The 12,185-nt window shown below is 29.0% G+C and overlaps 3 protein-coding genes across 3 annotated transcripts; 2 read left to right on the top strand and 1 right to left on the bottom strand.

Annotated features, from left to right (window-relative positions):
- Positions 1–465: 465 nt before the first annotated feature.
- Lst8 (MTOR associated protein, LST8) lies at positions 466–3,133 on the bottom strand. The gene is made up of 3 exons (XM_075823491.1): positions 2,645–3,133; positions 789–2,569; positions 466–730 (listed from the first exon to the last, which is right to left on the bottom strand). The coding sequence occupies exons 1-3, from the start codon at positions 2,953–2,955 to the stop codon at positions 612–614; spliced, it is 2,211 nt and encodes a 736-aa protein (XP_075679606.1). The 5' UTR covers positions 2,956–3,133; the 3' UTR covers positions 466–611.
- Positions 3,134–3,447: 314 nt separating this feature from the next.
- Positions 3,448–4,880, top strand: LOC113789572 (B-cell receptor-associated protein 31). The gene is made up of 5 exons (XM_027339127.2): positions 3,448–3,652; positions 3,735–3,931; positions 3,992–4,092; positions 4,167–4,642; positions 4,717–4,880. The coding sequence occupies exons 2-5, from the start codon at positions 3,840–3,842 to the stop codon at positions 4,744–4,746; spliced, it is 699 nt and encodes a 232-aa protein (XP_027194928.1). The 5' UTR covers positions 3,448–3,652; positions 3,735–3,839; the 3' UTR covers positions 4,747–4,880.
- A 133-nt stretch (positions 4,881–5,013) lies between these two features.
- LOC113789677 (uncharacterized) lies at positions 5,014–8,245 on the top strand. The gene is made up of 2 exons (XM_027339246.2): positions 5,014–5,930; positions 6,046–8,245. The coding sequence occupies exons 1-2, from the start codon at positions 5,649–5,651 to the stop codon at positions 8,125–8,127; spliced, it is 2,364 nt and encodes a 787-aa protein (XP_027195047.2). The 5' UTR covers positions 5,014–5,648; the 3' UTR covers positions 8,128–8,245.
- Positions 8,246–12,185: the final 3,940 nt, after the last annotated feature.

Genomic DNA, 12,185 nt, shown 5'->3' with positions numbered 1-12,185 from the left:
AAAGAATTCAATAAAATTCAAAAGTCAATCATCACTCACACCCATTAGGCACACTAATGATTTTTTTTTTGTTTTGAAAATTCAAATTAAATAAAATTAAAAATTTTTTTTTGTTGAAAAATTAATTGATTGATTGATTGATTTTGCTTTCCATTCAATCGAAATGACAATCATAATATTTTGGTGTTTCTATTTTGGATAATAATAATAATAAAAAAACGATGTTGAAAGTGATGATCCAAAAGACCACCCTGTGTAATGATGATGATGTGATGGGTGATTGTGCCACACACACAATGGAAATTATTTCTGGCTTTTTTGACTGATTTGAATCATGATTTTCATTAAATTTTAATTTGAAATTTATTTTAGATTTTTTTGTTTTCATTTAGTTTTTTTTCCGATAATTATTTTAAACAAATTTTTTTAAAAACCATCACGAAAAAAGTATTAATAGCAAAAAAATTGATTTTAAAGAAAAATTTTTTTATTATGAAACTATCATTGAAAATATAAACGAGGTTATTATTCATTGTGTTGAAAATAATTGTTGTAAAATAATTTGTTTGATATTTGATTTGATTTGTTTTGAAATGTAATCATTTTCATTTTCATTCAACAAAAACATCGGAAAATGCTAATGCAGTAACAGCTTTTTGATGGCCACTAAATTCTCGTGTCATTTGACCACTATAAACTGACCATAATCGTACATAATGATCGGATGATGCTAGGAAAAAAAGTTTCAATTAAAAAAATAAATCTATTGATATTCAAAGCACACATACCAGTGAAAACATATTGTGAATCAGCTGAAAATGCAAGATCCCAAACCCATCTTTGATTCGTTCGTTTAAGCATCTGAAATGGTGTTATCTGTTCAGTTAATGACCATTCATTTTTCTGTTTTTTCTTCACTGCTGTTCGTTCATTATTATCATATAATTCACCACCACCATTTTCATATTGATCATTATCATTAAAATTATTATCATTATTTAGAAAATTTGGCAAATTTAGACCATTATTTTTATCTCTTTTGAAACAATCACATGAACAACAACAATCAACATTCTGTTGTTGTTGTTGTTGTGAATTTGTTAATGATTTTTTCTTCATTCTTCCAATATAATTTTTTTTATTATTTTCAATTGTTATCGGTTGAACAATATCACCAATACCATCATCTAAATCATCATCATCATCATCATCATCCGAGGTTTTAATTTCAATCGAATTAATATGTCCATTTTCAGTTTGTAGATTATCATTTTCATCATCTGATTCATCATCATCATCATCAAAATCACTATCGACTAGTTTTAATTCTTTAATTATACGTAAAAATTCTTCATCTTCTTGTTGTTCCAATGTAAATATATCGTTATTATGTGTTGTTTGACCACCATTTTGTAAACTAAGACCTTCCAATTTATTATACAATTCATTATAATTATTATCCAAATATTTGGTATAAACTGATTGATATAAATTATTTCCATTGAATTGTGAATGATGAAAATGATGATGATGGTGGTGATGATGATCATGTTGCTGTTGTTGTTGAGAACTATTACGGTCATTTTTATCGAATTGTTTTGAATCATTCAATGCAGATTGTAATATATTAAAACTGTTAATCGATCGATTACGATAACCATTGGTCAAAGTAGAACAACGTGCACATCCATTAACACTTGATCGACCACCATTATGATTATTGTTTACATATTTACAACATGTATTTCGATTACTTGCATCACATGAATGATTATGACGACGTCGTTTCAGATAACAACGTGGTGGTTTTTGTGGTTGAATCTTTTTCCATGGAAATAATCTTGCAAGAAATGGTGCGCCTAACATTGCTAAAGCAGCCGGATCACCAGCAGCCGCATCATCGGTATTTCGCCATAGATCTTTACAACGCAAAAAATGTTCATATGCACCTGCATTTGTTTGTGATTTAGGTTTTTGATTTGCTTTAGTCTCTGATGGATCATCGATTTGAATGGTATTTGTTGAATTTACAATTGATAGATCGGATGTACGCCAAAATTTTACAGTAGTATCGGCCGATGTTGTTGCCAATAATGTTGAATCGGGTGAAAAACAGCATTTAAGACCATATTTATCATGTGCTTGAAATATAAGCCTACGATGTAGATAACCACTAGCGGTCATTTCACCATTTTTTTCTTCAAGCATTTCTGGTGGAAGAAAACTTGTATTACGAAATATATAACATTTACCTAATGTATCGATAGCCGCCAATAATCGACATTCTTTATCATAGGCAATATGTTGAATAAAACCATCATTAGTAACAAATAAACGTTGTAATTGATCATTTTGTAGATTCCATATCCAAATCGAACCACTTTGATCAGCTATATAGATTTCAATTTCGTTTGGATGTAAAAACAATGAATTGATCGGTGTCTTTAGGCCACAATGTCTTTGACATGTTAATCTTCGTGAACGTGTATCCCATATACGTGCATAAAAATCTTCACCACCCGTATACATAAATGTAGTGCTTGGACTAAATCCAATGCTTGAGACATTCCTTTCAACAAAACCAAACACAAAACAAATTAGCGACCAAATAAAATGATATAACATATTGATATGATTGACTTACTTAGAAATACCTTCAAAATTAATCAACGGTGTATTCGCATTCGATTGAACATCATATAAACGAATATGCTGAAAACCAGCCGATGCTAATAGCTCACGATTGGGCGTTATAGCTAATGCATTTACATGTGAATTATCCGTATTCTGTATAAATTTATCACAAAAACCTTTATCAACATTCCACATACGAATAGTATTATCATAACCACCGGATGCTAATATTAATTGATTTGTTGGCTGAAAATTCTGTGCAGCCGTTTGATGTTGTTGTATCATTTGTTGATACGTATGACGTGTATCGATTTTTTGCATGATTAATTTTTGTTATTGTTTTTTGTGTTGATTCTATTCAAAAACAAATCAATCATGTATCTAATCATTTCATTATTTATGAAAAAATCAAAATTTTCTTAGAAATAAATAGATGTAAAATGAACAAAAATGTAAACAAGAATTTTTTTACGAACGAAAAAAAGAAAAAAACAACGTTGATTCGATTACTACCACTACTACTACAAACATGATATACGTTAGTACAAAACGTATAATCCAAATAATGTTCTGGTCACAATAGATATTTGTCAACACTGGAAATTGGATTTTTTCGGGTTAATATATCATTACGAATTACATTCTGACTACGCATTTATGATTGAAAAAAGAATTTGTTTTTCATAAACATTGTTACAATGATAGAAGCATTGTTTTATGTGTTTAACAAAAAAAAAATTTCGAACAAACATCATTATCCTCATCATATCGAAAATTGATTTGGGCTTTTTGCCAAACAACAACAACATTTTCTTGATTGAATGATCGTCATCATTTCATCACTGACTCTTTTCTCCACTATTTTTTCTGCTCTTTTTCCACTATTTATCATCTATCAAAAACAAACAAGGAAAACACACATCCATACCGGATTCGAATATTAAAGTTTTACATTGAAAATAAGAAAATCCGATTAGAATCTCATATTCCCAGATACTTAAAATTTTCTATTTTGTCTGTAAGTTTTTATTTATTTATCTTGTTTTAATCAAAATTACATGGCATCATATTTTTTCACAACATTTTCAATCAATCATTAGCAAGTTTTGGTACTATTGAACCTATCAGAATAACAAGAAAATAAAATTTCTAACAAATTTCACTCTATCTTTGGAACCGCAAGAAATCCATAATTATCATTAACCATGTCACTTCAATGGACATTGATTGCCACATTTCTTTACATAGAAATTGCCTTGATCGTTTTAATGTTATTGTCAATCATTAGACCACGATTGTAAGTTATTTGTAATTATATTTTATATTTTCTTTGATTAATTTCCTAATTCTCTATTAGTTGGCGTTCATTTTTTCAATCACGTTTTATGAAGGCAGTGGCGGCGCAATCCAATCTTTATCTTGTTGCATTTATCGGTGTTTTGCTCTTGTTTTTCGTTGGTAATTTTCTAGCTTTTATTTTTTTGTAAATTTGAAAATTATCAAACAATTTTTTCTTCCATAACTTATTATAGAATCCGTTCGTGAATTTCACAAATATTCAAGTAAATTGAATACAAATGATCGTATGTATGTTGGATCATCAGCTTTCTATGAAGACCAGATGCGTGTATTTCGTGGACAACGAAATTTTTATATATCTGGTTTTGCATTACTCTGTGTATTCATCATAAAACGTTTGATACGATTGTTAGGTGAAATGGCACAATTGAAAGCCGATTCTGAAGCATCGATACGTCAAGCACGTAATGCAGCTGAATTGGCTAGCCAAACATTATCCGCTTCAACATCTTCATCAAAAAGTTCATTATCGGGTGATAAAAATGATCAGATTCCATTGGAAAAGGAAAATGCTGCATTGAAAGAAACAATTGAAGAATTAGAGAAAAAATTGAAAAAAGCACAAACAGATCTAAAAGCAATGGAACGACAATCGGTTAATACAAATAAAGCATTCGATGAAATGGCCGAAAAATTGGCACGTTATGAGGTATGAATAAAAAACATTTCAAAATCTCAAAGTATCCAAATATAATATTAATAAATTTTTTTTCTTACTTACAGAAATCATCCGATTCACGTAAAGATAAATAAATAAAAATTCACTGATATCATTCTGATTTGTTTTTTTACTCTTTGTTTTAATAATTGAAAACAAAAAACAATTCAATGACAGATTTAAAATTTTCATGATAATAATAAAATGTGTAAAAAAACGTTTTGACCAACTGATTTTGTTTTGCGACAAAAAAATTGTGACCATCTATGGTTCTCAAAAAAGAAAAATCCGTATTTGAACCAAACCCCTAGCTTGACTAGATCGGGTAGAACTATAAAACAGACAGTCAAATTTATCAAGGGGCGGACGAAATTCATAAGTGTGTGTGTGTGGTACGTATCAATTTTTAGGTGCGGCAAATGTCACCAAAAACAAAAAAGTTGTGACATGAGGGTTTCACATACAAACTAACTACATAGGGTGACAGTGTTACATACCATACAATATGGTTTAGTTTTTAGTCAAATGTTATTATACCATTTTGTTTGCGATATTAATGAAAACACACCACCATTATGTTCAATTGAATTGAATTGAATAAAATGATTTCAATCAAAATTTTTTTTTGCTTTTTGGTGGATCGCGGCTATAAACGCTATACGGATAAATATGGTTAGCTTTAGAATAATGAAAATAAATGGGGGCCCTAGGTTTTTATTTGTATGGGCTTTACTAAACAACAAGCCAAAAAAAAAACAATTTAAACTGAAGAACAAAGCAACAACAACAACAACAAAAAAAGGGAAAAAGTAAATGAAAAAAAGCCAAAAAGTAAAATCGTCAAACAGTCAGTCATTCAGTCATCAGTCACTTATACAGAGATACTGACAACACAAACGTACCCGCTACTTAGGACATTTGTCATCACAACTTTTACGAGATGATCATTTAAAATTGAATCTTTTAAATTTGTAAATTTTTCAAAAATAAAATTCACATGACATTTATCAAATTCGATATTGATTCATTATCATCGTCATCATCATCATTATCATTAAAAATGGATTTAGATTCTTGTTCCATTGATTCACGTTCTAGATCACCAATTATTATTGGTAACAATAATAATTCTTCATCATTATTAATGGCTGCACAACAACAAAATTCAGCAACATCCGGTCGAATATTATTAAATATTCCATGTAAAGTTTGTCATGATTATTCATCAGGAAAACATTATGGAATATTTGCTTGTGATGGTTGTGCAGGTTTTTTCAAAGTAAATTTCGTTTGTTTTTTTTTTTGAAACTTTTTTCTCAATAAACTTATAGAATTTTTCAATTTTAAATTAAATTAATTGTTCTTTTTTTTTGATTAACAAAAAATTAAAACAGCGATCGATACGTCGTAATCGTCAATATATATGTAAAGCACGTGGTTCTTCAGCCAATCGATGTTTGGTAGATAAAACACATCGTAATCAATGTCGTGCATGTCGTTTGAAAAAATGTCTTCGTGAAGGAATGAATAAAGATGCTGTACAAGAAGAACGTGGTCCACGAAATTCAACATTACGGCGACAAGTTGCATTGAACATGTGTGCAGCACAAACATCAAGTTATGCTGCAGCAGCAGCATTAGCTGCTGCTGCATATGCTGGTCATCATCATCATCATCATCATCCGTTTTCACATTCAACAACATCAACATTTCCATATCCACAATCATCATCGACAACAGTGGTCGCACCAGCAACAACAACAACAACAACATTTCCATTTCAATCATCTGCGTCCGCATCTGCATTTGGTCCACCATCATTACAATCATCATCATCATCATCTGCATCATCATCATTTTTTCCTTTAATTCCTAATTATAGCGTTAATAATCATTCATCATCATTACCTCATCATCATCATCATCATCAGCCAAATATTAAAACAACATTTGATCCATCGGATTATATACGATTTTCAGCAGCTGCTACTATGAATAATCGAAATCCCAGTCATAATAATGATCAACAACAATCACCAAATCATAAAGAATCGGAAATAAAAAATGAAATTATTTCAATTGTTAATAATGATGATACGGATGATGAAAATATAAACAATAATGATAATGATGATAATGATAATGGTGATAATAATAAACCAAAACGAAAAAATCAACGTGGAAGAAAATCAATAAAACATCATTTGACAAATGATAAACAATTGTTTTGTTCAACAAAACGATCTCCAACGATTATCAAAGTAAATTGCAAAACTAACAAACATTCAACATCCAAAAATAATGGTATTAAACATGAGAAAAATATTTTACATCTTGGATCATCATCATCATTGTCATCTGCATCACCTTCCTCATCCTCATCATCATCATCATCATTATCATCAAGATCTTCATCATCATCACCATTATCAAAGAATACTATCGAAACGAACAATACGACGACAACAACGAACACAACCGCTACAACAACAAATAATCATCATCATTATCAATCATCGATTAATTCGGATCATTACTATAATAGTATATCGAATTATTATCATCGTCTTTTGTTCGATACATTCGCAAATCGTATGACAACAAAATCAACAACAGAATTTCCTTCAACATCATCATCATCAACAATGATTCTACCACAATCACAATCCTCATTGAATACAAATTTAGATCATTTTCTATTTAATTTATATCAAAATCGTCATCTTTCTGGTGGTCATGGTCATCCATTATTTTATCATCATCATCCATTTTCAATGGCCAATCATTCATCGACATCAACATCAACAACGACATCCACTCCAGCTCAAAGATCAACAATTTTACATAATAATTTTCTTTATCCACCTCCATTACCACAACTACAATCATCAACATCATTACCACCATTATTATCATCTGCAAATAATTATTTTCAAAATCTATATCATCCACATTCATATACGGCAGCTGCATTTACGTTACCACCGCCACCACCATCATCATCAACATTGTTACCATTATCGTCAACATTACCGGCAAGAACAACAACAACATCGACAATTAATACATCAAAATCATCAATACTACCGGTTATAACATCACAACAACAACAACAACAATCAACATCATCATCATCAACAATAACAACAACATTGGAAACAACACCACCACCGCCAATGATAAATCCAAAATCAATATTAAAATCGAATCAATCAAATGATTTAATCAATAATAATAATGATGATAATATTGATAATGATCATAATGATCATAATGATGATCAAACAACGACAACAAAATTATTGTTTCAAAATTTTCCTTGGTTTACGGCTGCGGCAGCTGCAGCTGCTGCTGCGGCAGCCGCTGCTGCTTCTCAAATTAATACAACCAAAAATAAATCCGAATTAGATAAAGATAATAATACAGTAGTTGCTACATCATCAAACGATCAACGTTTATCGATAACAATGGATTGAAAAAAAAACGAAAAAAATAATAAAAATCAATTAAATTCTTTTGCCGTTATTATTATTATTTTTTTTTACAAATTGTAAATAAAAGATTATATTGTCTAAATAAAGAAAATGTAAATTATTTCAGAGTTTGTCAATCATTTCAAAAAAAAACAATTTTGATTGATTGATTGATTGATCGGAATTAATAATAATAATTGATATATATAGTCATCATTGTCGGTCTCTTAGTTTGTCAAACGCACACACAAACACATATTTTGTGCAAACAATAACCGATATAATTTGATGACAAATTGACACTTTTGAATATATGAATTGTGAATTGAATTGAATGACGTTGTTTTGAAAAAAAGGTGACAAAAAAAACGCTTTTGAACAAAAAGAAAAAAAAAAATAAGTGTTTCTGGTTAGTAAAACGAAACAAAAATACAAACAAATTATATCCGAGCAAAACATACATATTGAATTCAATTGAATAGGTCCATGTGTGTGTGTGTGTGTTTCAACAGTTTTGTTCAAAGCAAAATTGAAAAAAAAATGGAAATAAATCCTCCCGCCGAAAATGTAAAAAAAACTATTACTGATGATGATGATGATATTCATCTAAAACACCGACCAATCAATTTTGAATAATAACAATCCAAAATCAATGGAGGGGGTAAAGCAACGATTTTATTGAAACTAATTTTCATCATCATCATCATCATCATTGATATCAATCAATTGATCTTCATAGTCAACTTTCACTCGCTATAATTGCTTCAACAAAAAAAAGAAACAGAAAATATAATCGCAATTCACACCATTTGAAAATTCATATATTCAACATTCTCTCCCCTCACAAAATTGCTGAATATGATAGGCTCTTATTGAATTGATCATGAAACATTTTTTTTCTTCTTCTTTTTCACTGTGATTCGATTCAATACTTTTTTTTTGTTCAAAATATTTAGTTTGATTGTTGATATGTTTGAAAGAGAGTGTGCAAACACACACACACACTCCAGATTATGATATTTCAATTTTTTTTAATAAATTCTATTCTAACAACACAGTGATTATTGTATTTTTTTTCTGGATTGGTGTATGTGGTGCGAATTTCTCATTCCATTTTTTTCGTTGATTCCCTATATATTGATCACAAGAGAGAGAGAGGTGTAAATAGAGTGGGAAGAGGCGATAATAATTTGTTTCTGGATCAATTTTTTTTTCGGTAGCCAAAATATATGTGACAACAACACCAATTGTGATATGTGATATTTTTTTTTCGTTTTTTGAAAACCATATCGCGCAAGCTATATTATAGCTTGCGTAGATTTCTTTTTTTTTCTGATTATAAACGCAATAATAGATGAAATGAATCGATATACTTGAACAAGAAGATCAAATTTTCATATATATATAAATGATGATTGACACGTTTTTTTAGTTTTTTTGATGAATATGTATCGAGGATAAAATGAATCAAAAAAAACAAAACAAAACAAAAAAATTTGATGGATAATAGAACTTGACTCATTCATTTTATATCACCGATATTGAAATTATTATCACACATCTCGGTGTGTGTGTGTGTGTGTTTTTTTTTTTTTTTTAAAGGAGCGTAACTCCAAAATTTTATTTAATATTATAAGGGAAAATATAGAAGAAATTACAAATTGAATGAAGTAGAAAATTATTTACAAATGTGTGTTAGTGTTTATGTTGAATCAGATATGTTGTTTTGTGTGTTGTATTTTAAGTGTCTGTTGTGTAATCGTAATAGTGTGTGTATTTCATTGCAAAAGTCTGTAAAAGTGTTGTTTTTGATAAGTGTGTGTGTGTGTGTGATATATATCCGAAACATATGCCCTTTGAAATTTTTTGGCTGGATAATCAACGGTAATGATGATGATGATTTGTGTGGATCAACATTATATGATCACTACTTTACAAATTTGTCCTTTTTTTTAAAACATAGCTTAGTGCCAGAATAATCAACAACAACACAATTAGATCGAGAAATTGAACCAAAAATTTTAATGAATTTGGTGATGATGTTGATGATGGAAATAAAAGAAAGGCAAAAAAAAACTTTTGTTGTTGCTGTTAAATCATCATAATGATTGTTATCGATCAGTTTTTGCATTTTTTCTGCAAATCTTTGATCTAAACGTTTTATTTGTTTGATCATATAATGATGAATCAAATCCAAGGGAGATTTTTTTTTGTTGTTGTTGTTGTTGTCAAAATTCATTCGAAAGGAAAAATATAAGGCAAAAAAGAAAAGTTATAAATATGTTGTGGTGTTTTTGATTCGATCCAAAGAGAACAATGATAATGACAATCGTTTGAATTTTAGCAATTCCATACAATTTGTTAATATTTGGGAATTTTTTTCTCCCCCGTTCCCGTATAATTACACAATCATCATAATCAGTAGTTTTTTTGTTGTTGTATGAACCATCACATCTTTATCAATCAAATCGATCAATGATTTATCATTAGCACGCATTTTTTTTTGTTTTGATTCTATCCATACATTGATAATGTTTTCCGATCACCAGTTTTTTTTCATTCGAAACGTGTATAGCTGTCAAAAAGTATTTCATTCATTTCATTTTTTTTTGTTTTGTTTTCATCAACATTTGTTAAGTGGTTTTTTTTCTTTCAATTCAAATCTGAATGATTTTTTTTTGGATACATAATATAAAACAGTATAGACAAATTTAGCTAGCTTTCCTGCAAAAAGTTTCCTGCTACGCAAGTTTGTTTTCTGCCCTATATCTATCATCAATCTGTATATCAATATGGCTATCACATTACAACGGAAAATCCTTGGTCATGTTTCTATTTATTTCATTCTACATCCATTCTATTCAACATGAACATAATTTCAAAACCAAAAGAAAAAAAATCGTTAAACGCTTATGTGTTACAGATGGGTTTTAGCGTTGAAAGGTGAAATAGGCAAATAAAAATGTGTAAAATGTCACGCCATTTGTTCATGTAAACAAAAAGCCATGTTTGTGCGTGAACATTGAGAGAAAAAAAACCCTATAAATCGAAAGCTTGCACGATCGATCGTTTTTTAATTCAACCTTGATTTTATTTATATAAAAAAAATTTAATTTTAAAAATCTTAAACGATTCAATTCAAATCGATCAAGAAAAAAAAACACAGCATACATAAATGGCAATTCGTTTAATGAAAACAACAACAACAACAAAATATATTTAACGAATTAAAAGATCAAAATAATTTTTTTTCATTTAAACCAAAGAAAAAAAATTCAAATATACCTTCTGCTTTTTTATATTCAACTTCTTATTTTCCATTTCAATTTCCATCTGATTGATTTCAAACAAACAAAAAAAAAATTTTACATATACACACAATACCTACTTATGTTTTGGTATACAAGAAAACAACATTTGCAAATCAAAATTGGTTTGAGCTAATTTTCTTTTTTTTTGAATGTTAAGGTTTTGAAAATTGATTGAGAAATTCATGGGAAAACTAAAACCAAAACCAAAAAAAAAAAAAGTCAAAAGTGAATCTTCTTTTTTTTTCCAGGGGGTTAATCATTTACGACAAACAAAACAAAACAAAATAATACAGAACAGTGAAAGACACAAAGAATTCATTCAGAAAAAAAATGAATTTATGAATGAATGAAAATAATAAACATAGAATTTAAGGTGTTTTCTTATCTTTCTAAAGAATTTTACTTTGACTTTTTGGCCATTCATTTTCTCCCAAAGAAAAAAAAGAAAGCTATTGATTTATCTTGTCCAATAATCAATTGTTAAGGATCATCATAATGACCGTTTATATTTGAAAATATATTTAGAAAATTGAAAATACTAATTTGTAATTAGTTATTCTTTCTTTTGCTAAAGAAAGTGACATTCAACAACAACAACAAAAAAAATAGTCAACGTAAATCACAATCCCAGGTAACTTACTTAAAGCGTAAGAATTATATTTTCAACAACAACAAAAAAAATCTCATAGTGTGCCATTTGGAAAAAAACACACACACAAAACAAAACAAATATTATTACAATGAATGAAT

The sequence above is a fragment of the Dermatophagoides pteronyssinus genome, unplaced genomic scaffold, assembly GCF_027571235.1.
Source record: "Dermatophagoides pteronyssinus isolate colony J.1.1.1.1 unplaced genomic scaffold, Derpt_VIB-CSIC_2022.12 sq0030, whole genome shotgun sequence".
NCBI classification, from domain to species: Eukaryota; Metazoa; Arthropoda; class Arachnida; order Sarcoptiformes; family Pyroglyphidae; genus Dermatophagoides; species Dermatophagoides pteronyssinus.
Note: the sequence above shows the minus strand (reverse complement) of the source record. Positions and strands in the feature narration are given on the sequence as shown.

Excerpts from the sequence above, each read along its gene's own strand:
- Lst8 (XM_075823491.1), bottom strand. The coding sequence starts at position 2,955 with ATGCAAAAAATCGATACACGTCATACGTATCAACAAATGATACAACAA. Across the intron at positions 2,570-2,644 it reads AATTTTGAAGGTATTTCTAA|GAATGTCTCAAGCATTGGAT; the intron begins GTAAGTCAATCA and ends TTTTGTTGAAAG. Across the intron at positions 731-788 it reads TTCACAATATGTTTTCACTG|CATCATCCGATCATTATGTA; the intron begins GTATGTGTGCTT and ends TTTTTTTCCTAG.
- LOC113789677 (XM_027339246.2), top strand. The coding sequence starts at position 5,649 with ATGACATTTATCAAATTCGATATTGATTCATTATCATCGTCATCATCA. Across the intron at positions 5,931-6,045 it reads GTTGTGCAGGTTTTTTCAAA|CGATCGATACGTCGTAATCG; the intron begins GTAAATTTCGTT and ends AAATTAAAACAG.
- LOC113789572 (XM_027339127.2), top strand. The coding sequence starts at position 3,840 with ATGTCACTTCAATGGACATTGATTGCCACATTTCTTTACATAGAAATT. Across the intron at positions 4,093-4,166 it reads TTTGCTCTTGTTTTTCGTTG|AATCCGTTCGTGAATTTCAC; the intron begins GTAATTTTCTAG and ends AACTTATTATAG. Across the intron at positions 4,643-4,716 it reads AAAAATTGGCACGTTATGAG|AAATCATCCGATTCACGTAA; the intron begins GTATGAATAAAA and ends TCTTACTTACAG.